The sequence below is a fragment of the Eucalyptus grandis genome, chromosome 3, assembly GCF_016545825.1.
Source record: "Eucalyptus grandis isolate ANBG69807.140 chromosome 3, ASM1654582v1, whole genome shotgun sequence".
NCBI lineage: Eukaryota > Viridiplantae > Streptophyta > Magnoliopsida > Myrtales > Myrtaceae > Eucalyptus > Eucalyptus grandis.
Window position 1 is genome coordinate 70491158 of NC_052614.1, and position 26679 is coordinate 70517836.

Here is a 26679-nt window from a genome sequence, read left to right on the forward strand (position 1 = left end):
ATGGAAAGAACGGGTTCCCACGCCAGCCAATTGGCACCGGGATCAACAATCTCGACATTCTTGAGATGCATTAGACACTGATGGATCCTCCACTTTGTCGAATTCCAAAATTCTTCTGCCTCAAAGTTGCCACGGCCAACATTCTCGCCAACGAACTAGAACACCATGACAAATGATGAGCGATATAATTGTGTTGGAGAAATCTCTCTAGAGTGTTTTGAAGCTGACAAAATGTTTCTATCAGGTCTAGTCCGGAAGCTGTGCAAACTCTTGTACTTAGAGTTTGAAGACTTTCAGATCACCGCACTCAGCACACAAGACTCAAGACTCAAGACTATTTTCATTGACAATTTCTAATCCAGCGACGAAGGCGATCTAGAGCTAAAGTGTTTAGTTAAGAATTTGGTCTTATCGACTGGAGAAGATCTCTTGGCTGGATTTGATATAACGGATTATTTATTCGAAATCAAGATCATTTGAAGATCCAATGATTGACGAAATATTCTTGGAAAGTTCTATTCTTGGAAACCAAGATCCTGATTGTATGGGCGAACATGATTGATGGGCTATCGACATGTTCCTTTAATAACTCGAATAATCTTCGTAATTGATTCTGTCCAACGGGAAGATTGGAAGAATTCCTTTGGTAAGTGCAAATGGGTATAATGGCATAAAGGAGTATAAAAGGAAGACGTTCCAATTGTTCTAGTGTATGCTCGATAGAGAAATTCCAGAGTTTGAAGCTCCTTGATTATTAGTCGATTCATATTGAGCGAAACTGTACACGCAAAGAGAGTCTATACTTAGTGATACCTTGAGGGAGTGTGGTAGATCTTCTACACCGAGAAATCAAGGAAGAACGGTACTGTAATATCTCTTTGTTCATAGTGGAATCCAGCCAGTGGGCTATCAGTGCAGAAGAGTGGACGTAGGCTTGAAATAAGCCGAACCACTATAAACCTTGTGTTCAATTTTCTCTTCCCTACTCTCAGTCTTATTTTGTTCGTTGTTTGTTTATTGACGAGAAAAATTGTCTCATTTCTATCAACTGTCTAGTATTGTGCGATTATCATAAGAAATTACAGTTTATACCTATTCACCCCCCTCTGAGTACTTATACTAGCCATATCAATTGGTATCAGAGCAAGTGTACTCACTTTATTTGAAGTATTTTACTTTAGAATAAAAGATCCATGGCTAGTATGTTAGCTCCAGGGCTGGTGGAAGGGCAAAGCAATACCAGACCTCTTTACTTTGATGGAAAGGACTACAACATCTGGAAAAACAAAATGAAAGCATTTCTTCGATAAAAGGATCCTCTGGAATGGGACGTTGTAGAAAAAGGAATCACTCCTAAAGTTGCATATGTCTCAAAAAGAGGAAAAGAAACTGTTGAGACCAGCGGAATGTCTCAGGAAGAGATAATCAAGAGACAAACTCTTGATGCAAAAGCTATATATTCTTTATATTGTGCCTTGTCACCTACTAAATATAACAAAATATCTTCTTATGTTACAGCAAAAGAAATCTGGGATAGGTTACATATCACCTATGAAGGAACTGATCGAGTGAAAGAGACCAGAATCAACATCCTTCTCGGTCAATATGAAGCCTTCAAAATGAGACCTAGAGAATCTATAACTGACATGTTTAGCCGTTTTACAGAAATTGTAAATGGTCTTGAAAATCAAGGACAACCAATTTCTGATCCCATGAAGGTAAACAAGCTACTGCGTGGACTCTCCAAGGATTGGAATCACATAAAGACTTCAATAAGAGAGACGCAAAGAATCATGCCATTATCTGTCGACGAGCTGGTTGGAACTCTTCAGTCTTATGAAGTGGAACGAATTAACGAAGACGAAGATCCAAAAGGTAAGAAATCCATTGCACTAAAATCAAATAATGATTCTGATATTACAGATTCTGAAGATGATATGGACGATGAGGAGCTTGCTCTCATGATAAGAAGATTCAGAAAACTGAATAGAAAAGGAAGAAGATTCAACTCAAAGAAACAAAGCTTTCAAAGACAAATGACCAAGTCCGTTGATGATGATGAATCAAACAAAGATGTAATTTGCTTTGAATGTAAGAAAAAGGGACACATCAGACCCAACTGTCCTCTTCTAAAGAAGAAGAAAGGAAAAGCTGAAAAGTCTCGAAAAGCTCTCAAAGCCGAAACCTGGAGTGATACAGAGTGTGAAGTAAGTGATGATGAATATGCCAATTTGTGTTTGATGGCGCAATTAGACTCAGACTCAAACTCTGGATCAAACTCAGACGGTGAATTTGAGGTAAATAATTTTAAAATTCCTGTCAAGGTTTCTAAGTATATTGATGAGCTGTGTTTTAATCTTAAGACTTCTCTTAAAAGGATTTCCGAACTTAAAAAGGAAAACTCTGTTCTAAAACAACAGGAAAACGTTTTAAAAGAAACAGTTAAATGTTTAGACATGAATGTTTCTACTCTTAAAGAAAGTGAAGCAAATCTTTTGAAAGAAAATGCTCTTTTAAAATTGACTCATCAAATATTTCAAAGAAATTTTCAATAGGGTCCGAGAAACTTGAAAAAATTCTTTCAGCTCAAAGACCTTATTTCAATAAGTTTGGTTTGGGTATGACAATGGAAACTATTCCCTTGATTGATTTTCCTAAAGTAAAAGAAAGAATTAAGCAAAGACCCTCAAGAGAGGCCTACAAAAATCATTTCAAGAAGGTTTTTGTAAAGTTTGTAGGTCGAAATGCCCTCAAGTGTTCAAAGTGCAATAGCCCGGATCACTTTGAAAAAGAGTGTGTGTCCTATGGTTTGGAAACCTGTTAAGAAAACATGAGCTAATAATGTTTATCTTACTAACACCAATGAACCCAAGAAAATATGGGTACCAAAGAAAGCTTGAGACTCTCTTTTAAATGCAGGTCTCCATAAAAATAAAAATAAAAAGAAGGTAAAGTGGTATCTTGACAGTGGATGCTCAAGACATATGACAGGAGACTCAAATTGCTTTATAAAGCTCGTTCAAGTAAATGGTGGAAAAGTCTCATTTGGAGGAAACAGCAAAGGAAGAATTGTGGGATTTGGAACTGTGAAAATTGGAAATCTCACAATAAGTAATGTTTCCCTAGTAGAATGACTCAATTACAATCTTCTCAAAGATCGCTAACTATGTGATACTGGTTTTAAGATCTTCTTTCAAGAAGGAATATGTTCTGGAACCAGTAAAGACTCTACTCAGTCTTTCATGGGTCGAAGGCATGGAAATATCTATCTCTTGGATGTGAAACCGGATTAATCGCAATGCTTAATTTCAATACAAGACGAAGCAAGCTTGTGGCACAGAAAGCTTGGTCACATCAATATGAAGCAGTTAGCCAAAATCTCATCAAGGCAGCTTGTTCGTGGGCTACCCAATTTATCATACCAAAAGTCTGATCTATGCACTCCATGTATATTGGGAAAGCAGGTAAGAAATTCATTTAAGCCAATAAATCATGTCTCTACTAATCATGTACTACAGCTGCTGCATATGGATCTCTTCGGACCAACTAGAACCCAGAGCATTAGAGGTAAGAAATATTGCCTAGTAATCGTGGACGATTACTCCCGATTTACTTGGGTATATTTCCTTGTAATTAAGTCTGAAACCTTCTCGTATTTTGAAAAATTTGCTAAAAAGGTTCAAAATGAAAAAGGATATGTTATTTCAAGTATAAGAACAGACCATGAAGGTGAATTTGAAAATCAAGATTTTACAAAATTTTGTGATGAATCGGCTTTAAGCATGTGTTCTCCTCAGCAAAATGGAGTTGTGGAAAGAAAGAATAGATCTCTTCAAGAAATGGCTAGAACTCTTTTAATTGAAAGTAAGATTTCTTCACGATTTTGAGTTGAAGCTGTTTCAACAGCGTGCTATATCATAAATAGAGTCTTTTTAAGACCTATTCTAGAGAAAACCCCTTATGAGTTATTAAATGGTAAGAAGCCTATTATTTCGTACTTTCATGTGTTTGGTTGCAAATGCTTTATATTGAAAAATGCAAAAGATCGAGTTGGTAAGTTTGAAGAAAGATCAGATGAAGGCATCTTCCTTGGATATTCTACATCAAGCAAAGCCTACAGAGTCTATAACAAGAAGAGTCAATCAGTGGAGGAATCAATGAATGTCAAATTTCAAGATTCAATGCAAAACAAATCTAGTCAGACTCAACATGAAGAGTTTGAACCTGCTCATGACTCTCCAAAGCTTACAACTCAAGAAGCATCTCAGACTCTGGAAAACCAGCATCAAGTTGTTCGTGAAGATTCAAGTAAAGAAAGAGATCATCAACCGCACAAATCAACCAAGAATCGGAAGCATAAGTCCACTCATCCCAAAGATCTCATTATCGGCGAAATTAATGAAGGAATTCACACCAGATCCAAAAGGCGTGAAGAGTCTAGTGCTGTGGCTCTCATCTCTGAAATTGAACCAAAAAGCATAGAAGAAGCTTTATTTGATGAAAGCTGGATTGAAACTATGCAAGAAGAGCTCAGACAGTTCAACATTAATGATGTCTGAGAATTGACATCTAAATCAAAAGGTAAAACTGTTATTGGAGCTAAATGGGTGTTCAGGAACAAGATGAATGAGAAAGGAAAAGTCGTAAGAAACAAAGCAAGACTTGTGGCCAAGGGATATACGCAAGAAGAAGGGATAGACTATGATGAGACTTACGCACCAGTAACAAGGTTAGAAGCTATTCGATTATTGCTTGCTTTTGCTTGTTATAAAAATTTCAGGTTATTCCAAATGGACGTCAAAAGTGCCTTCCTAAATGGATTTATCCATGAGGAAGTGTATGTGGAACAACCACCAGGGTTTGAAGACCCAAAGAAGCCAGACTCAGTCTTCAGACTAAAAAAGGCATTGTATGGTTTAAAGCAAGCACCTCGAGCTTGGTACGACAGACTAAGTAAGTTTTTAATACATAATGGTTTTGTCAAAGGTAAGGTAAATACTACTCTATTTATCAAAAAGGAAAACAAAAGCTTTTTACTTGTTCAAATATATGTGGATGATATTATTTTTGGATCCTCTAATGAAAGTCTCAGGCAAGAAATTCTCTAAGTCTATGCATGATGAGTTTGAAATGAGTATGATGGGAGAGTTAACCTTCTTTCTTGGACTTCAAGTAAAACAATTGAAGGAATGAACTTTTATTCATCAAGAAAAATATGCTAATGATCTTGTCAAAAGGTTTGGACTGGAAAAGTGCAAAAAGACCGACATACCGATGTCAAGTTCTTTGAAGATAGAAAAAGATGAAGAATGGAAGAAAGTTGATCAAAAGCTGTACAGGAGTATCATCGGTTCACTTCTTTATCTTACTGCCTCTAAACCGGACATTTTGTTGAGTGTTTGCATCTGTGCTAGGTTTCAATCAGACCCTAGAGAATCTCATCTCAGTGTTGCGAAACGTATTATTAAATACGTTGCTTCATCTTCAAGCATCGGTCTTTGGTATCCTAAGAAGGGAAACTTTAATCTTCTTGGATATTCAAACGCAGATCTAGCCGGTTGCAGAGTTGATAGAAAGAGCACCTCGAGAACTTGCCAATTGCTTGGGAACAGACAGGTGTCTTGGTTTTCAAGGAAACAAAACACCGTGGCTCTCTACAATAGAAGCGAGTATGTAGCTCTTGGAAGTTGTTGTTCGCAAATTCTGTGGATAAAACAACAGCTACAAGACTTTGGAATTGAAGACTCATGCACCGAGATTAGATGTGACAACACCAAATAAGAATCAATCTTACTAAAAATCCAATCCTTCACTCAAGGGCAAAGCATATAGAGATTCGTCATCACTTCATTAGAGATCATGTTCAAAATGGAGAAATCCTGATTCAATTTGTTGAGTCAAAGAGCCAACTAGCGGATATATTCACAAAGCCTTTGGAGAAGAATCAATTCGATATCATCCGTTCCAGACTCAACATTTTGAAGCTTAAGGAAATCAAAGTCTAGAGACTCTCAGACTCTCCGACTCAGACTCTCCGACTCAGACATTCACGGCTATAGACTATAAGTTGTTTTAATATTTAATCTCGAAAAGGTACGATCATTCGTTCAGTTATATTTGATTTATCTTTAATTTCCGAGAAAAACGGAATCTTGCCTTTTCAAAAAGATAACCTTTATTTAAAAAGGCAGTTATCGTTTTTAAAAAGGGACGACTGTTCACTTTCCTTTATGTCGATTGGTTTTTTTCCTTTCTTTAACTGGGTTATATATACAGTCAGTTGTTTTCTTCACTTAACTCCAAAACCCTAAAAAAAGGCATTCTCCTCCCAATCTTGTCTTGACTTCGTGTTCATCTTCGAGAAAGTTGTCATCTTTTCTTGGGAAAGCGAGTCAAGGAATCTTTCAACGACAAGAAACGATGTCCTCTACGAGAAAGTCTTCAAGAATCGCGAGTAGGGGACCACAGAGAATGAGGGAGGGTCCTACCCATTTCGATCTCATCGAGGAGGAAGAGTTACCGAGACAGCGACAGAGCCCGATTCACTCTCAACCACGTCAATCTCCATCATCTACCCCATAGGGTGTGGGACAATAACCGCAGAAGAAATAATCGAGGAAGCATACCTGTAAGAGTCCAAAACCCTCTTTTTATTTACAAGCTCTATCGTGCTTTGAAAAGCATAGGTACACCGCTGAACTATGTAGATGACTTCCTTAAAGACAAAGGGTATGGAAATGAGTATGTCTTTTTGTGACGGATGGAGAATTTGGGAATTGCTCCCAAAGGAAAGGCTAAGGAAGCACTTGCGAACATTCCAAGTGACCCTCGTGTAGGGGGATTGAATCCAACTGACGGGAATGACGATGATAAACTATTTAGTGAATTCCAACCCAGGATGGGTGTTGCTGCGAAGGTGAAGGGAAAAAGAACGGAGTTGTTCAAATCGAAGGAGCAGGAGGATCTGTTCTTCAAATTGTTGAAACGTGGGGTGATAAACCCCAGAAGCGTTGATTTTGACTTTCTGGATGCCATCAATGTGAACTTGAAGGAGAAGTTCAATCTGCTTCAACTAGAGCAATTTTGCTCTGACACCACAGACGGCTATGCACAATTGACAGCATATTTCTATTCGAATCTCAGCTTTTTAGATGCGAATAGAATATCCTTCAGTGTTCGAGACCAAGACTATGTGGTAGATGTGGATATGTTGGCAGACATAATTGGAGTTGAAAGAGGACGATATCAACCGATCAAGATTTCAATCGCTCGTACCACACTGAAACTCGTCAAAGACAAGAGTACAGAAGGGAGAATTACCTGCACAAGAATGCATGCCATCAACATCCGACTGCACAAAATCATGATCAACTGTCTCAGGCCAAAATCAACATCCAAGATAGACGTGTCTAACTCTGAGGGAAGAAGTTCTCTCTCCCTCACACCATTCTCTTCCACATGTATAGAGCAATGGTGAAGGACAAGGGCCAGTTGCCTTACTCAGGTCTTGTGACCAAGATCTTCAGACACTTGAACATTGAACCTCCACAGACTCTGTGTTCGACCATGCAACAAAATGGTGGTGGGTTTGAAATGTCACGCCCCGAACCCCGAGCGCATGTCCATCCCTCTCTGGTCGATAATAAATTGCGACTTCCCAGGACGAGTCGCCGACCCTTTCCATTTTATTGCACATGCGGAAGCGAAAAGAAATCCCCTGACAGTAATCATCTCGGGATAACAAGCAGGATACGAATTCACAAACAAACATGCTTTTATATTCACACTGAGTCATGTACAAAAGTCTATGGCCAAAAGACTACAAAAGACTGGCCTTCCAGAAAGAAGCGGTCCTAACTGACCTACGCTTCTGATCACCTTCTCTCATCTCCAAGTCCTCCACTCGACGAACCTGAAAATGTTGTCCCACAACGGGGTGAGATATCATCTCAGCGAGTCTAAGCTCTAAACCCCAATTAGGAGGGAAATACGCCAAGAAGCGTCCTAACCACGCAATCATACAATTGGCATATAGGACTTACCTCGCCTCAGTTTCCTTTCCTGCATGTCAGTATAGTTCATAACGCAATGCATATAATCAATGCACATAACAACTGGAACACCTCATCAATTCAATTAATCACCAAGGTCCTGATTATAAGGCCAAACCATTATGACACGTCCCATTCCATGTCACACAGTTTTGGTCTCATAATCGGGTGCATCAAACTCAACAATCATGCGTTCCAATTGTTAATTACACCCCTCAAGGGTACGGCCAACTCTATTGGCGGTCTTCTGGCATTGCCAGGCGTCGTCTCACCTCCTTTGAGCACGGCTACGTCTCTCAATTAGACAGCTTCCCCGAAGGGGCGTAGGTCCAGAATCTACTGCGACCCGCTACCCTAATGCATGGGTAACCCGAAAAGGGAATTAGTAATGTCCGGCATAATTGCTCGAGACTGGTTCTCTTAACCAACACACGACCACTCAATCTCGGCCCAGGACACTGTGCATTGCACTCAAATGCCTCCATTAAAATAGTGATCCCGGCCTATTTCCTTCGTATTAAAAATATCCGATAAAATAGTCGTGTGTGGGTACACGGTCAATTCGAACCAGAAGACTGATACATATCTCTTTCAAACCCCACTATTTGATATAGTACTTAAAATCCATTTTCGGTGTTAAAACCCGACACCCGGGATTTTCTTAATAAATATTGGAAATTCACAATTTTTGGAATTAAATAACAAAAATCCAATCAGCACTCAATTTGCATAATTTAACACTCAATTGCAGAAACTAACCACACCATTGCAATCAGCACGAAATTCCGGTCACCGGCTATCCCGGCCTAATTTCCGGAAAAATAATTAATAATTAAATAATTACTTAAATAAATCAATTTAAATTCTAAAAATACTAACCTAGGCCAGAATCATTAAATTAATAACCAATACGGACCCGGAAAATTCCCGAACCCTTCTAGATAAATAGTACAATTTATTTAGGTCTTAGCTAAACCATGCTAACCACCTAACATGCTCAATTAAATAATTCAATTTCTAATTTAATCTAACTAACCACCTAATTCCTAATAAAATAAATCTAACACCCCTTAAACGTCATTAACCTACTAAACAGAGTTTAGAGTATAAACTCATCGGTTAATTGCGAAAACCGGTTCACCGCGACGACGACGCGACAGCGGCCAAAATCTTAATTTTCGGCGGTGTCGGCGAACTCTCGGACCGGGCCTAAAACGGGCCCAACACAACTCAGCAAGGCTGAGTTTTGGTCTTGGGCTTCTGCAAGGCTGCTGGTCGCGGGCTTGGGCCTTCTTCGCGGGCCCAAAATGGCTGAACTTCAAATGGGCTAGAACTAACTGAACTTGGGCCTAAGCTTGCAATGGAATTGGGCCTGAACTTGAATCACTTGGGCTTTGCTGAATTGGGCTGAAGACCCACTTAATTGGACTGTTCTCTTGGGCTGCTGATGGACTTCAAATGGGCTGGCGTTGCGTGAAGATGGGCTGCTTGCTTCGGTGATGCTGGGCCCGTGAAATTTCGTGGGCTGAACTGCTGCAAACCGAAGCAGTAACGGAGGAAGGAGTCAGCTTCGTGGTTTGCTCGGTGGACGCTGGATTTCGATGGAGTGAGAAGCGGACGAAGAGCCGATGAAGACTTGGTTGAATCGGTGGTCTTCCGTGGGCGTTGGAGTTGACTGGCGTGCTGGCGTGGAGCTGAGGGCACGCCACAGGGGAAGACTAAAGATGGGAGCTGCTCGTGGACGCTACTTCGCTGGTCTCGGTCTTCGTGGACTCCACGATATGCTCGGGCTGAAGACGCTAGACTCGGGCTTCGGCGGTTTCGATTGTTGACCGAAGCAGATGGAGATTCGTGAGTGGAGGTGGGCGTATGTGAGTGGAGCAGGGGATGAGTGGCTTCGGTAGATGGCAGAGGAGATGGAGGGGAAATGATCATGGAAAAGAAGCTGAAGGCGTCGCACAAAGAAAGAGAGAGAGACGAAGGAGCTGGCGTGCGCAGGAGGCCAAAGGAGAAGAGAGAATCGGATGAGGGAGAGAGGCGGTGGACAGGCGTGCGAAGGAAGCTGCAGCTAAGGAAGAAAAAGTCAAAGAAAATATCTTGATCCTTTAATGCTTGGTCCCCACTTTGGTTTTCATGCATATCACCATGTCCCCATTTCCTTTCTAACAAATATAATCCAAAAATTAACCCAATTGATGCTAAAATCAGTCCCCAAACCATAGCTCCGAATTTCACTGATTTTAGAATTCAATTTCATCCTCAAATTCTCAATTTCGAAGTCCAATTTTATCGAAGAAAAATCCCACACATGTCCATCAATTCCCATCACCCAGTAGCTCAGCTTGCACATCAAAGTTTCCTTCAAACGAGCCCGTCCGAATTTCCGTTCAATTTCCGAATCGATTTTCCGTAAAAATTTCGGAATCTCTGAAAATTTCTCGGAGGGTGAGTCGACATTCCTAAAATAGATCGTGACACCTCAGAACTTTCAATTTCTGAAATCGGGTTCAAATTCGCAGTTATTTTCAATCCGGTGCGCTTTTAGTGTGACCTAGTCTACCGGGTAACTTTTAGGAATTTTTTGTGCAATTGACCCGTGATCGATTTATCTCGAGTCACAAAGTACATCTTCGACACATTAGTGACTCTCAGTTGTCGTGAAAATCTCGAGATTTCAATTACGGGCACCGGGTACCAAAACGACAGAAAATCAATTTAGTGCCGACCGATGAGAATTTTTCAATCAAGTGGAATCACCCACAATTTGATCACATATCTCGCCGAATCGACCTATCTCGATTTCGATCGATCTCGACGGTGCGTAATGACCCTTGCAGATCAACACGGTTGAGCAGTCGATTCTTGGTCGAATTCTCAAGTCCAATTGCATTTAGATTCCCTAATTGCTTCCCCAGATAGTCCAGTTATCTCATGAGTGATCAGCTCAGAGAATAGCACTATCGGCGCGTCGACGAAAGGCCCAATTTATTTAATCGAAAACGAATTCTGAAAATTCAGGATGTCACATGAAAATGCTGACAAAAATGCGTCTGAAATAGCTTGATAAGGCAATGGAGAAGTTCAAAGTGAAAACTCCAGTTAAATCTCATCCAGTCTCTTCTGCGTCGAAAAGGAAAGGGAAGGAGCCCATGGATGCTCCATCCGAAAAGAAAAGAGCTCTAAACTTAGAGGATGAAGATGAAGAGGATGAACTCACTATCTCTGCCTTGGCATTGAAAAGACTCAGTCGTTCTGTATCCGAATCAACGGAACGACAGGAGAAAGGAAAAGAAGCAGAGGAACAAGAACAGAGAGAAGCAGAGGAGAAAGAAGAGAAAGAAAAAGAAGAAGAGGAGAAGGAAGTTGAAGAAGAAGAAGAAGTAGTCAAAGAAAAGTCTGCAGATGAAGCTGGAGAGAAAGGCAATCAAGACGCTGCCGAGCATGACCATCACTCTTCCCTAATTGAGGCCTTAGAAACAGCGGGAGATGGCAAGCAAGGAAGGACTACACCATATCCTGTTCACAAGTGAAGGTGTGAGTCGCTCGCAAGCAAATCCAAGATATTCGGGCTTCTCAAATGCCCGAGGAAGGACATGACACCTCAACGCCAAATCTGCGCGATTACACCGAAGTTCCATCGTCTGCCTTTACTCCATCTGATAGAGCAAACGACAGCACATAGACGGACAACACAGCAGATTTTCGTCGTATCCTTGATCTTCTTCTGGAAATGCAGGGTCAAATATATACTTTGGAATGTGAACTTCAAGCCCTGAAGAATGCTGGACAAGCGTCTTCTGTTACCCTGTCGGATCAAATGCAAGACCTCGCTCTTCAAATTCAAGCAAATGCCAAAGGAGTAGAGGTGGCAAGTCTACGGGAAGACTTGAAGAGGCTGGAAGGCGTCGTACAGTCGATGGGAGATTTCCAGCCTGTGCGCGTTCCCAAGTAGACTTGACTCTCTCTCACCTTTTTAATGATGACAAAAAGGGGGAGAATTGCCAGCTTTGAACTGAACTGAACTTTGACTTTGAATTTGTTTTTAATTTTAGTTTGTTTGGATATTTATTTTGAGTATGACTTGGTGTGGTGGACTTGGTGAATTTGACTGACTTAAGTGTGGATTTGAAATTGACTGTTGCATTTATATCAAGTGTTATTGTATGGCTTTACTCATGAAAGACTAACCTATTTTCTGTGGATGCAGAGTCTAGTTGAGTTATTAATCTTTATGAGATATCCATATTGCTTGAGTAATGTTTTTGCAGGTCAAAGTTGTTCAAATCTACAGGAAAGTTTTGTCACCATCAAAAAGTGGGAGATTGTTGGAGAAATCTCTTTAGAGTGTTTTGAAGTTGACAAAACGTTTCTATCAGTCTAGTCTGGAAGCTATGCAAATCCTTGTACTTAGAGTCTGAAGACTTTCAGATCACCAGACTCAGCACACAAGACTTAAGACTCAAGACTATTCTCATTGACAGTTTCTAATCTAGCGACGAAGGCGATCCAGAGCTAAAGTGTTTAGTTAAGGATTTGATCTTATCGACTGGAGAAGATCTCTTGGCTGGATTTGATATAACAGATTATTTATTCGAAATCAAGATCATTTGAAGATCCAATGATTGACGAAATATTCTTGGAAGGTTCTATTCTTGGAAACCAAGATCCTGATTGTATGGGCGAACAGGATTGATGAGCTATCGACATGTTCCTTTAATAACTCGAATAATCTTCGTAATTGATTCTGTCCAACGGGAAGATTGGAAGAATTCCTTTGGTAAGTGCCAACGGGTATGATGGCATAAAGGAGAATAAAAGGAAGACGTTCCAGTTGTTCTAGTGTGTGCTCGATAGAGAAATTCCAGAGTCTGAAGCTCCTTGATTATTAGTCGATTCATATTGAGCGAAACTGTACACGCAAAGAGAGTCTATACTTAGTGATACCTTGAGGGAGTGTGGTAGATCTTCTATACTGAGAAATCAAGGAAGAACGGTACTGTAATATCTCTTTGTTCATAGTGGAATCCAGCCAGTGGGTTGTCAGTGCAGAAGAGTGGACGTAAGCTTGAAATAAGCCGAACCACTATGAACCTTGTGTTCAATTTTCTCTTCCCTACTCTCAGTCTTATTTTGTTCGTTGTTTGTTTATTGACGAAAAAAATCGTCTCATTTCTATCAACTGTCTAATATTGTGCGATTATCATAAGAAATTACACTTTATACCTATTCACCCCCCTCTAGGTACTTATAATAGCCATATCAAATTGGAACTACAGGAGATAAATATCGAGATTTGAAGGGATAAAATAGCAGTTGTTACATTAAATGAAACATAAATCGCTGGAGAATCCAGAGGTATAAAGACATTTGTCAATCACGGGAAGAAAAGAAATGAAAGGATTATATGCGGCCCAAGGCTGAAATCCACACGTTATGTATGTTCATGCAAGTCTGCTGTTAAAGTGAACTGGTAGGGTTCTAGTAATTGTTTACCGGAAAACTGGGCGTGCAGGTCATTTGTAAGAATAACTTCTCCAGGCGCGGCGAACTTTCGAGTATTTTTGCTATCCCAGGAGCTCCCTCATGGTCCGCTGCGATGGGGAACATCAGATGCACACATTCTAAGAACGGAAAAAACAGTCCTCTTGCCTCCGTTAACGATAGCACCTAGGCATGTACGTCGTATTGGAAGAAGCAAAAATTAATCACTTCTACTTCTTCAAGGTTCTCTCACAATAGCCGACAGACCAGATAAATGAGCAAACAACCAGTTAATGCTTCTCAAGAAATTCTTTTATTACACATCAGATTTTAGTCTTATAAAGGTTTGAATGTATAGCTGCATCCATCAGGTTGTGATGTGTGTAAGTCCTATCCAGCAAGAATTGGTTTTTTTTAACAAAGAATTTATGAGCATGATACCATCAAACACCCATAAACAATATCACGATCTATCTTAAGCAAATGGCAGAATCTGTAATGAATGTCCACAACAACAGAGCTCATAATTAAATGAATTAGCTCGCTCCTGAAGACACCAGCTCCCCATTACCAATTTCGCGACCTGAAACATACTCTGGAGAAGTCCCTTGACAAGATTGCAGTGAGCCTGAAGTTGACTGGTTGCATGAGTTTCTATATCGAAATTTAACTCGACCTCAATCAAGGAAGAAAGTTTATCTACTTTAAACTTTCCCTTCACGGAATTACCCAGTATGCGCAACTTGAGAAGATGAGGAGCAGAAATTTTCAAGATGGAATCTTCTGGTAAGGTGTCAATGTTTCCTCTGGGAAGGCTCAAGATGGAATCTTGATGATGAACAAACTTGGGAAAATGAATCACCAATTCTCTCAAACCTCTTGATTCAATTTTAATGTGCTCGAAACCCCAGCAGCCTTTCAACTCAAAGAACTCTAGAACAGGACAGCCTTTCAAAATTCTCATTATCACATTGTCCTCCAATTTCGCATCATCAATGCGCAGTCTCTTCAACGAAGACCAATTCACAGCGCCCATAGTTGAAAAACGGCAACGGGATACGTGAAAACTCACCAGCGTGGTGCAGCAGAAAAAGAATTTCGGTATCCCATAAAAATTGTCGTTGCGCAAGGTCATCGATACCTCTTCGACGTCGTGTTCCACGGCGAAGCGAAGCCACCTATCAATGGTTGGCCCCGCAACAGAGCGGAGCCAGCCTGTATGACTTGACTCGATAAGGCAGTCGAGACGATGGGCATAAAAGAGGAAGCTCTTCACCTTAATTGCAGTGCAGCGTAACAGCACCGCGTCCACAATAGCCATGAAACTCCGGAACATGCTTCTATTATCGCATTTGAGCATGGAGAAAGATATATGTGGGTTAGCGGTCCAAGTGGAACGCCATCGCTTGGACAAGACACTGGTTTTGATGGCGTCTTTTGTGGTCAAGAAGGAGAAGATATGAAGGATTATGGCGACCGGCAATTCGCTGATGTAATGGACTGATGAGTTTCGGGTTTCATCTCGATCGGAAGGAGGTGGTCGTTGTGGATGTGGATGTTTCGGTGGGTGAGTTGGATTGACGGAGAACTCGATCCGGGCCATGGATGGAGGATTTTCAAGCTTTTGCCTTTGGCTGTTGACGCCGATGAAGCCTTCAGGTTGGCAAAACAGTATACATATATACATATATAATATATATAGCTCAGATCGGTGTAGAGAGATTAAACCCCAATGTTACATTTGGCAGTCGAGATAAAATTCGGGATAGGTTATCATATCCTATGTTTGGTATTCATTCAGGACAGGATAAAGTCGAATATAAGAGGGATATAGACAGGATAAAATTATCGCACGGGGGAGGTGGGATAAAGGTAGATAGGATTTCTAAAGTGCATAATAGGAAAGCTATTTTTCTCGAATAACAAACTTATTAAATTAATAAAATTGAAATCATATTTCAATATAAATAATATTTGAATTATAATTTAAGAAATTAAAAATAAAAAAACAAAAATTATTTTAATTAATCCTATTTTAATTTATATATTCAACTTTAATTCTATCTTATAACAAACATTCAATCTATAAGTTAAATATTTATGTTTATTATATATTTTAGGTATTTTTATATTTTAGGTATGTTAGTACGGTTTACTATTTGATAAAATTTTATTAAAGAATGATGAAATGGGAAAAAAGAAATAATAAGTAAAATAATATAAAAAAGAGGAAAAATAAAATAAAAATTAATTAAGGAATAGTGTTATGAGAGATTTTCACCATTTCCGTTTATGAATTTAGGTTCATTTATAATGATATACCGTTTATATTATAAAAAAAATGTACATGATATGATGTGAATATATCCGAGTTTAATACTGCCATTCACCAAACAATTGATAGGATATAAAAAAATCCCAATATTTCATATCTATCCTATCCAGTCCTATCTCGATTAGAAATCCGGACAACCAAACATAGCCCAAAAGGCGCTTATCTTCAAAATTCAAAGAAGGAAATTGCTATGGATAAAGATGGAAATAAATCTAAATAGTTTCCGATAACGATTCCCAAAAAGCTACAAAATATTATTGCCCTAGCTTCCCTACGATGGTGGGATAGTGGCAACACAATTTCCCCCTCTCTTTTTTTTTTTTTAAACTATCTATCAACTTTTCTTAAATATTGATGTCGATAGTTAAATTTTGGCCATCTCATTGAATCATTCATTGTATAAGAAAATTAGGAGGTAATCCCAACCCCTAAACATATTAGGAGCATCATTATTCAGTTGTGATGAACCCATTATAAATTACATTATCTTTGGATAGATTTAAGTAGGTAGGCTCTAAGCTTAATTAAATTAATTGGACTAAGCCAAAGCACAAAATCTAGCCAAAGTAGAAGAGGTTTGTGTTCTTGTGTCATAACTTGAAAAATAGGTGGGCATATTCTTTGAGAATTTGGTCAGTCGGATACAAAAGGTGAAGAGATTCTAATTTCTCAAATAGAAAAGTCTTATCAGGAGAGGAATGGATTATTACCATCTTATAAAGGTGGAAGCTAAGGTACTTACTTGTTAGGTGATTTGTCAATAACCTTTTAGGCAAATGTGATATGCCTTGGCCTTAGCATGAGATAACCTACCCAACCGAAATATCATAAGACTTGGAAGAAAAGCAACAAATAAAACTCATATTCGGGTAAAATCACTATAACGACTATAAAATGGGAACTTTACGTAGCATTTGTAATTTTTGAATTGATAGAAAATCCATATAATTGGAATAAGAGAAAGTTTAGTATTTTCAATTTTTATAATTGGAAAGGAGGGTAGAAAATCACTTACTTTAGCCATTAGAAGAATATTTCGAGAAAGATTTTTATAACCTTTCCCCGAATAGACCTTCTCTCACTCCTAAAAACCTTAATATTCATTCCATTCCATATCCATCCAGTTTCACGGATGTTGAGCGTCAAGGCCGCCGCTAAGAAGAACTAAGAAGCCCCATCTCAGTGCCTGACGAGCTCATCGACATTAAACCCCGGCAAAGCAATAGAGTATTTCGATCGGACTCTTTGTCGTCTGAAGAGTCCCACCAGGGTCAAACAAAAGGATGCCGGCACGGATTCAGGTGATGATGAGGAAGCAGAGATGTTGTTTGCGGCATTCGCGGAATTTGAGGAGCTTCGTAAGGTGACCCAGAGGGCGAGATGCATATTCCTAAGGGAAGGGCAGAGGAATTGTACAGAAAGTTGGGAGCTTTTGAAAAGCAGCATGTGGATGAGGTCAGAAAGAATCTGTTGAATTATGATTCATGGTTTGATTCCATTCGCTTGAAAGAGAGTGTTGATTTGGGCAATAAAGAGAGGGCTAGGGCGGTTTTATGAGTTTGCGTTCACCCGTGTGTCCATGTGCCACCAGCTGAGGAGAAGCTGTACTGGCAACGCTATATCTATTTGTGGTGGGTATATATTTTTGAAATGGTATGCTCATATTTGCTTTTGAGATGAAATATGCCTCACGGTGTTTCCATTGATGTTTCAGGATTAATTATGCATTGTATGAGGAGCTTGATGCTGAAGATGTGGAGCGTTCTCAGGAAAAATACAGGTAGCTGTCGCGACCTCTTTTTTTCGGCGTCCGCAATCGGAATTAAGGTGTCATCAGTATGTATGTCCTTGTGTTGTGGAAGTTGCATTTTTCACATTTTCAAATAGGATGGGATCTATCTCGCATCCTTCCTGTTTGTGTTCTCAAAAAGGATCACGGTGATTATCTGTTGGCTTATAATAACTTTCCCGTATATGTTAAGGAATGATGAAGTGGTTCGTCAAATTATGCTACCCTATGGATGTCTAGGGAGATTTAATGCTACTTAGGGGGGCTTGTATTGGCTAAACTGATGATGTGTCATATTCTCTTCTCCTGAGCTTCATGACTTGCTTAGTGGTTGGAGATTGTGTTTGTGGAGGCTTTACCATGGTTGAAAGTTTTGGTCCGGCATTTAAGTTTGGGCAGATGTCGTCTTTGCAGGATTAAGATTTTTAGCGGTACTTTCATGTGTTTTGATGTGCAGTTGTAGTTCTTGGGGAAATAGTTTATGCACTTTTTGTTTTTCTTTTTCTTTTCATTTTTGGTTGGCTCGATTTATTTTTCTTGCCAGATGTGTTTTGTGTGTCACAGCATTGTCTTTTTTACGATAAATATAAGCTGTCAACTCAACGTGAGACTGGTCCTAGCTGATACATCTTTCAATTATTTAACTTGATTATGCACACGCGCTACGTTGCATTTAGAGTGATTTTAGTCTTTGTTGCTTTGTTGCAAGATAGACATTAGAATTGTTCTCAAACCAATTCACGTGCATACAGATAGAAGAAACCCATGTTTCAATTCCAATATATAGGAGTTGGAAGCTTTTATTTGTGGAGACAGTTGTAGCCGGACTTGGAATATGGATGAGCATGCGTCGGTGAAGAGTGAGGGTGACCGTTAATGCGTAATTGAGAGGGAGAGCGATGGATTAGATGCATTTCTTCACACATGCGGTCCTTAAATTGATTTGCGTTTTCAGCCCCAACTGGACACAATATATATGATTCATTTTAGAATATTTCTTGGAAGCTACTAAATGCGAGACGAATCCCACTTTTGGCTTAAATCTATATAGATATGATGTAATGATTATGAGGGGTTGAATGCATGTACCCCCAAGTATTCATCGCATCTTTTTGTTCCCTCTCTTTCCCAGCATTAAAGACTAGTCTTAGTATAAAAAGCATTGATACTCTCAAAAAGCTCCTACACTCTTTGACACTAGTCAACAAGTGTCGGAAAATCGGATACCTAATTAATTTTCTCGACACTTTCTAACACTCTAATCGGAATTCCGACATGCAAGTTTTCGACACTGATTCCAACGCACAAGGTTAGTTTTAAAAAATTTCAATAAATGAATGCTCAAAATGTATATACGTGAAAAAATAAAAAATAATAATAAAAATAACAAATTTGGAAAGAATAAAATCCTAATATTCTTTTCTCTTTTTGATTCTCATTTCTTGTGATACACAATTCACTCACTAAGTTTTTTTCTTTTCTCTTACGACACGTATTCAAATTTTATGGATTATTGGAATAGAGTTGAATTTATCAAATTGAAACAATAAATGATATTAATAAATTGTGGATTAATGTTTTTAGTGTAGATTTATTGTAATTTTTATTTATTTTTTATTTGTTTTAATCAAATTAGTTTGATTGAAATAATTATAAAATGATAATTTATTATGTATATATAAAAATATACATTTAATATATAATATGTCTTAACGTGTCAGAATTCTTTGTTTTTTGAGAAATGATGTGTCGACTTGTTGTGTCATATGTCATGTGTCGCGTGTTGTGTGTCGCATGTCGGTGCTACTTAGGTCTTAGTCATGGTGAAGCTTTCTCATTCAATTTTGAATCCTCGCAAAGAGTTTTTTAAGCTGATTCCTCACCAGAAATTCTCATTTGCCTAAGTTTGGCTCTTAGCGGTTCAATTTGAGATAATGAATCTTACAGATGCAAGGCAGATCCTAGGCTATGCAGTCGGCAAAGCTCCTAAAGATAAGGTAATATAGATTGGATAAAGTTTTTACTGAGAGAGAATAGTCTCTAAGTCGGTCTCTTTTCATTCTTGTCGTTTAATTTTTCCTCCCTAACCTGTTCTAAACAAGTGTTTTGCTTGGTTATTAACAGATATGTAAAAAAGACATCGAGATAGAGCTGCAACTTGGCAACATAGATCGATGCCGCAAAATATATGAAATATACTTGGAGTGGTCACCAGAGAACTGTTAAGCTTGGAGCATGTATGCTGAATTGGAGATATCCTTGGGTGAAACCGACCGAGCTAGAGCCATATTTGAATTAGCTATAGCACAGCCTGCACTTGGCATGCCTGAGTTGTTGTGGAAGGTAAAGGCCTGCTTTTTGTTTTACTTACCTAAAAAATGTACCACTGGAAGGTGAAAGGGAAAAAAATTGTTGTAATTTGAAAGAATCATGAAAGCTCATAGCTTCAAATGCTTTCTAATGTACACATCCGCGTACTTTTAAAATTTGATGTGTCCAATGTTGGGCAAAACAAATGCAAAATGCAACACGATATCTAAACAAGTAAAACCAAAGTCATTCGAAGCCCACACTAATACACAATTGAGTTAGCCTAGGGTTCTACTCTCAAACTTGTGGCCTTTACTTTATCTTGTAAGGAAGCCATGCCATCGATTTTGCCCCATGTGATCTTGATGCACATTTACCATTGCAGTCATAATTTTTTTGTTTTTCCTTTTAAAGGCTTGCAACCACTTTAAAAGAATGTCTTTATGTGGATCGATATGAAGAGATTAGGACAAGACGATCTAGAGCTGGTAAGAGCAAATCAGAATCGGATAATCGACAGAAGAGAAAACACCCAAGTTTTTGGCAGCAAAAAAGGAGGGCGAAGATTCCTCAAGTTGCTCGCTTCTCGGTTTCTGGTATTTCAGGTGAGAGAGAGAGAGAGAGAGAGAGAGAGAGAGAGAGAGAGAGAGAGAGAGAATTCAGACTTTCTTCAATTTCTCAATTGTTAATTTCAGAATTTCTCTTTTACTGGTCGAGCATTGGAATTTGAATATGGCATGCTTCTCCAATTGTCAATATATTTATAAAAAAAAAAATCATTGTTGAATTTTACATTCCATTTCTTTATGCACATTTGGATCATGATGTCAACCGATCCTATCAAAGTTACTTCCGAGAGCCGTGGTGAACAAAATTCTTCAAAAAAAAAAAAAATTGTATTGGTACCATTTCATTTCTTTTGAAGCATCGACTCGGTTAATTTTTCTCATGCAAACTATACGTCCATGTTAAGATAAATTGACCACTTGAATTGAACTCAGGATTGTCTTGTCGGTGCAATTTTATTTCCTCACCACAAATCTATTAACCACATATCGAGGTCATAACATAAAAGATGTGAACATGTTAAATATGCATAATTTATAAGAATATGCATCGCTTTGATTGAAATAAGAAAGTTGCACAAAATTCATAGAATAAATTGAAATTCACGATAGAACCAAAAAAAAAAACTCAAAAGGATTTAAGCATCTTTGGCATTGGGAGAATTCATAAAATGAAATGAAATGTCCTATTACTGTTCGATTGACTATTGCTGCATCTTGGGGAGCGTATTGTCAAAGTTGCAATTTAATTCTAAGACTTGTCAAATTTGTACAATGAAAACATTCCACTAATTCTGTTGAATTTGACTACAAAAAAACTGATGTGTGTGTGTGTGTTTTTTTTTTTTAAAATTAGTTTCATAAGAGAGGGGGCGCTGACATGGTCGGTCATTTTAGGAAAAAAAAATCAAAAAGAAATTAAATGGAAAACTGAAAGGAAATATTGAAAAAGAAAAAGAAAGGAAAATATAAAAAATATATAAAAAAAAAAGGAAGAGTGAATTTGATACTCTTCAGTGGACGGCGGTAGATCTTTTGTCCGGGCGGCAGTGACACCAAGTGGATGACATGGTGGGGCGAGCTCAAATGGTCTCGCATGGTCGGGGAACAAGCTCATGCGAGGGTCGGCGAAGGCCAACAGAACAACAATTCTCTTCACTTCCACTCTCGCCATGAACGGGAGCTTGCTCCAGGAAATCACAAATCTCTTGGCATCGCTTTCGACTCGCCTTGAAACCCCCAAAGTCGGACCTCTGCGATGAAGGAAGACGAGGATGAGGAGAGATCATTGGAGGAATCGGAGGCAAGAAACAAAATCCGGACACAGAAGTCCATCGAAGGGGCACCGAGCAGAACAAATGAATAAGGATGGAGAATGCTGCGCTCGCTCTTCCAAGCGAATAATTGCAAAACCTTTTTGACTTACTCCCGATGAAATAGTTGTTGAATATCAGAGCCGCACAACTTTGGTAACACTCTCACAAGAGAAGCTCTTTAATGAAGGAAATGAATATACTACTTGCTGAAAAATATTTTCACTTAGGGGGAGTATTGAATATATGACTGTCTATCTTTCGTGACTTTTCGTGTTTTGGTTAAAAGGTTGTTCAGTTTCCAACAAAAGCCGTTTCGACACCTATTTAGTGTCCTTTTGACTATTTATTTAGACAGGTTGTCTTTATTACTATTTATTTAGACATCTTTTCATATATCTAAGGAATGCCAAAAGTCGCGTTTTAAGCCTATATATAAACAAGTATTATAATCGTTTCTAAAAGAAGAGTGAAAATATTTTTCACAAGTAGTATATTCATCTCCTTCATCTTGTGAGAGTGTTACCAAAGCTGTGCGACTTTAATATTCAACAATAGTAACAGGTTAACAATATAACAATGCGAATATTTCCTAATTCTGACTTTTTCTAATTCAGACTTTCTTCTTCCCTAATTCAACTTTCCTGATTCGACATTTGATAATATTTCCTAATTTAACTTATATATTTCATGATTTCTTTCGTGTTAACTCGCATCGCTCCATCACTCGATCTTTTGAATCAATATGTTTTCTGTTCACTCGATTCTCTTTGACGAAGAGAAGATCACAACATGGGTCACTGACCAGCCCGACGTCATTAGCCATTGGATTCAAAAGATTGAGCGCTTTCACCATCGTAGGCTCAGTCGGCTAATTGTCGGCCTCGATACCAAGTGGTGCCCAAACTCCGAGCCCAGTAACGATTCTCATCGAGTTGCCATCCTCCAGCTCTGCGTCGGCCATAAGTGCCTCATCTTCCAACCCCTTCACGCGATGTACATTCCCAGGTCACTGTTTGTGTTCCTCGCCAACGTGAAGTACACTTTTGTTGGAGTCGGCGTGGATGAAGATGCCAGGAAACTCACCAAAAACTATGGACTCGACGTGTCATGCATCATTGACATCCGTGCACTGGCAGCGAAAAGATTGGTGAATTACTTTTGGCAATTCGTGGGTCTCAAAAGGCTATCCAAGTCCATCCTCGGTAGAGAGCTCGAAAAGCCTGAGGAGATAACAATGAGCAAATGGGACAATAAGACGCTCACGGATCGTCAAATCGAGTACGCTTGCCTGGATGCATTCGTTTCTTTCGAGCTCGGGAGAGTTTTGGAGGCGTGGTCAGTGGATAGACACTTTGACGGTTGGTGCGTTAATATCGATGCGAGGTTTGTATTCAAGGAAGATAATTACCTTTGATTTTCTTGAATCTTGATAGAAAAAGTTCGAAGGATGCGCTTACGGAAATCTTAGTACGATTGTTTATGACTCATCTTTTCGTTCAAATATTGTTTGACAGTGTTTCATGAAATAATCCTTGTTTTTAGTTTCCAAATATATTTATGGCATTGATCCTCTTTTCTTTTACGAAAAAAGAGGCTAATATCATTGTCCACAAACGGTATACGTTACAATTCCCGTTTTGCATGCTGCAAGAACTCGAGAAATACTTCAGATCACGTTACAGTCAAGTTCTCCAAACAAAAGAAGCAATGAAAACTAATTATTGATATCATATTTCTTTTTCACTTTTCAAACCGTAGGCTGTCAATCAAGACTGGGAAACTAGATTCGACCTTTAGGGAGATATAGTTGTGCATCTTACATCTGCTTTATCCCAAGCTCATGCCGTAAGTCTTTTCATGACGATTAGAAATTGTTCTTCAGCATCATCTTTCACCAAGGGATTTTCATCCAAGATTTTTTATAATCAATGGCATCACCACTATTGAATCTGAATATCAGAATAGCTTATATAGTCATAATTCAATTCAGGTCCAAGTATTCCCCTCCTTCCCTATCTTTCCAGCTTTTTCATTCCTGTAGCTCGAGGTTAAGAGGAAAGAGAATAGCAATAAGCTCCAGATGATTCCAAGTGACACAAGAAACAGAAAGGGCAGGAGCAAATACAAAATTCTAGATTGAAGAAATTGAATTCTATTGTTCATACGACAACATAAGCAATTCTGCCTTTTAGAACAGAGCACGGTCAGTCTACTTTTACACATGAAGCAACCAAGCACAGAGCTACTAGACACCGACAGATTCAGTTCTGTCTATACTACGACGGTACAAGAGGCTGAGGAGTTCATGGAAATTTTGATATTACAAGAAACACAGGCAGGTGTGGGATGCAATGGGTGTAACCATCCAAATATCTTTCCAAAAAGAATCTCCATTGGTTCACTCTTCCCCAATACAAAAAGGATCATATAATAATACCGGTTGGCGGCCACATCCCATTGACTGGTGGCATGCTTCTAGTCTTCTGTCAAAGCAAGGAGGAGCTGTTTTCGAGTTTCCTCTCAACTTGCCAGTCTCTTAACCTTTGCCTGTAAAAACAGGATAAAACCTGAGTCATGCCCACGTACCATGACTACAAATTAAGCGAGTGGCACCATGATACAAATATAACCTTTTCCATAATGCAGGGTTGCTGCTCATCTCAGCCACATCGTCCTTGGCAAGAACAATCAAGTTTTTCATCCCTTTCCACCGGAAGATGCCATCGTTAAATAGAACCTGTAACACAAAGAAAACTTTTTTGAGTAACACCCTCGGTGCAAGTTTCCATTTTGCGAGTCATTCCCAAGAGCTGGCATGCATCACCAGTCAGTAGACAGTTGTCGTAGGAGCCTAACTTGGCCAATTGGACACCCAGTGTTAAGAAGGGCACAAAAAAAAAAAAAAAAAAAAAAAAAACAGCAGCGTGCCTTAGGTTTGCATCTGAGATTCACAAGAGTGCTCATCTAAGAGAGGCAAGGTGAAGTTGCTTTCTGGTAGACGCCTTGCAAAGGACAAGCGTATTCTGTTCCCAAGTGAACAACCAAATAAATAGCACTATCCAAGAAGCACAAAGATAGTAACTGAATGACAATGCTTCTTAAAAGATACAGAAAAGGGATCGTTAAGATTTTGACTAATATTTACTAAATATATGTTCTATATAGCTAGACAATTTTTACAGATGAAGAAAGGCTCAGCTAAATACACACTAAGAGTTAAGGATCTTAATATTCGCATTTATATTTGATTACAAGAAAATCCATTCTATTTTAGGACAGCAGAAATGCGTATATATCATCAACTAGAGCTGGGACATGAAGTCACACAGCTTGCCTCATCAATGGAACTATGCTTGCTTGGAGCCAGAAGCCTAGATCATTTAGAGTAAGTGTAGGGCATGCAAAACATTGGGGTACCATGAGATAGAAGTTAAAGGACACACTTCGTACGTACGTGCAGGGTCTATAACACAAGCATGCCAATATTATCCTTTTTATTTTTATTTATTTATTTTTGTGTCAAGAACTGCAACTTCAAAGAATCATGTGGAACATGCATGATTGAAACTATATTGGGCGCTTCCATAGTGCAGCATTTGGTCTGTCCGAAGAGGTTATATCTTTTATGTATAGCAAAGCAAGAGAACATATTTGCATATCATTAGTTAAATTTTTCCACATGAATAGTAGAAAAATGGCAGTCGTTCATACTTAAAGTCCAACCACACTCTTATTCCCACGACACATCAATTGTCCTACTCGCAATTCAGTCTCTACATCTAACTCCACTAATGCTTTCCCAATTTTCTGAAAGGCAAGACCTCTGGCATCTGTTTTCACTTCCAAAACCTTTCCCATTGAGCTGGCTATTTTCTTTATCATACTCTCAGAGTTCCATTCCAGTGGAAGGCTGACTATTCTTATCCAGAAAGCACATGTTTTAAATTCATAACAATGTGGGGGAGTATCCGACTCCCAATCCTTTAATAACAATAAATGGTCGGAGAAAGACCATGGACCTCCCTCTAATACACGGTTCTTATCCCCTTCATTACGGAAGACAAAGCTGATTTTCTCATTTTCTAAGGGTTTTACTTCCACATTCTCATTCTTCCATGCCCTTTTTATTGCTGTTGTGAGAGCTTGGAAATTAATGGTGGGGTTCTTATATAGTTGCCCAATGAGGGAGAAGCGACATTCCTAGATTTTTTCCTCCGATATTTCCTCATCAAGAAAATGTATATTGTTCTCATACATCAGCTTACCTAATTTGTTGCATAGATGGGCGAGGCGATCCATTGCTCCTTCTTCCCCTGCCATAGTTGTCGTTGTTCTTACGCTGCTAGGTTTACTGACTACAGATCCTTTGCATTTCCCGGAATGGCGAGAAGAAGAGCCCACCTTATTTGTCCTCCGAGATTAGAGCTGCCGTGAAGATGCTTCTGTGTGTTCCAGCTAGGACAATAAACTGAAGAAAGCTGCGATTCCTGTGGATGTGATAACTAAACCTGTTGGGGGATTAGGGTTGATGAAGATGAGAAATCTGGTATGGGCACCTGTCGCGACCTCTTTTTTTTCTCGACGCCCGCAATCGGGTACGAGCGCCTAAAGGAGGCTAATGACTCGGCTGAAATTAATCATGCCCGGAGAGTAAATCTGGTATGGGCACCTGTCGCGACCTCTTTTCTTTCTCGGTGCCCGCAATCGGATACGAGCGCCTAAAGGAGGCTAATGGCTCGGTTGAAATTAATTATGCCCGGACTCTCCCAAGTCCACCAATTCACGACTTTAATAGTTTGAGTTTTTAACCTGTAAATCAATTTTTTTTTTT

General features: G+C 39.1%; 2 protein-coding genes across 2 annotated transcripts; one reads left to right on the top strand and one right to left on the bottom strand.

The window, feature by feature from the left end:
- Positions 1-14007: 14007 nt before the first annotated feature.
- LOC104440454 (putative F-box/LRR-repeat protein At5g02930) lies at positions 14008-14868 on the bottom strand. The gene has a single exon (XM_039309993.1). The coding sequence runs from the start codon at positions 14866-14868 to the stop codon at positions 14008-14010; it is 861 nt and encodes a 286-aa protein (XP_039165927.1).
- Positions 14869-16565: 1697 nt separating this feature from the next.
- Positions 16566-23262, top strand: LOC104440453. The gene is made up of 5 exons (XM_018870412.2): positions 16566-16601; positions 17126-17322; positions 17582-17647; positions 20381-20571; positions 22625-23262. The coding sequence occupies exons 1-5, from the start codon at positions 16566-16568 to the stop codon at positions 23260-23262; spliced, it is 1128 nt and encodes a 375-aa protein (XP_018725957.2).
- The last annotated feature ends 3417 nt before the right edge of the window (positions 23263-26679 follow it).

Bases quoted from the DNA above. Each gene is read 5' to 3' on its own strand.
- LOC104440454 (XM_039309993.1), bottom strand. From the start codon at position 14,868: ATGTTCCGGAGTTTCATGGCTATTGTGGACGCGGTGCTGTTACGCTGC.
- LOC104440453 (XM_018870412.2), top strand. From the start codon at position 16,566: ATGGATTATTACCATCTTATAAAGGTGGAAGCTAAG. The intron at 17,323-17,581 runs GTCAGAAAGAAT...TTGATGTTTCAG, and splicing joins AAAAGCAGCATGTGGATGAG to GATTAATTATGCATTGTATG. The intron at 17,648-20,380 runs GTAGCTGTCGCG...TTCCTTTTAAAG, and splicing joins CGTTCTCAGGAAAAATACAG to GCTTGCAACCACTTTAAAAG.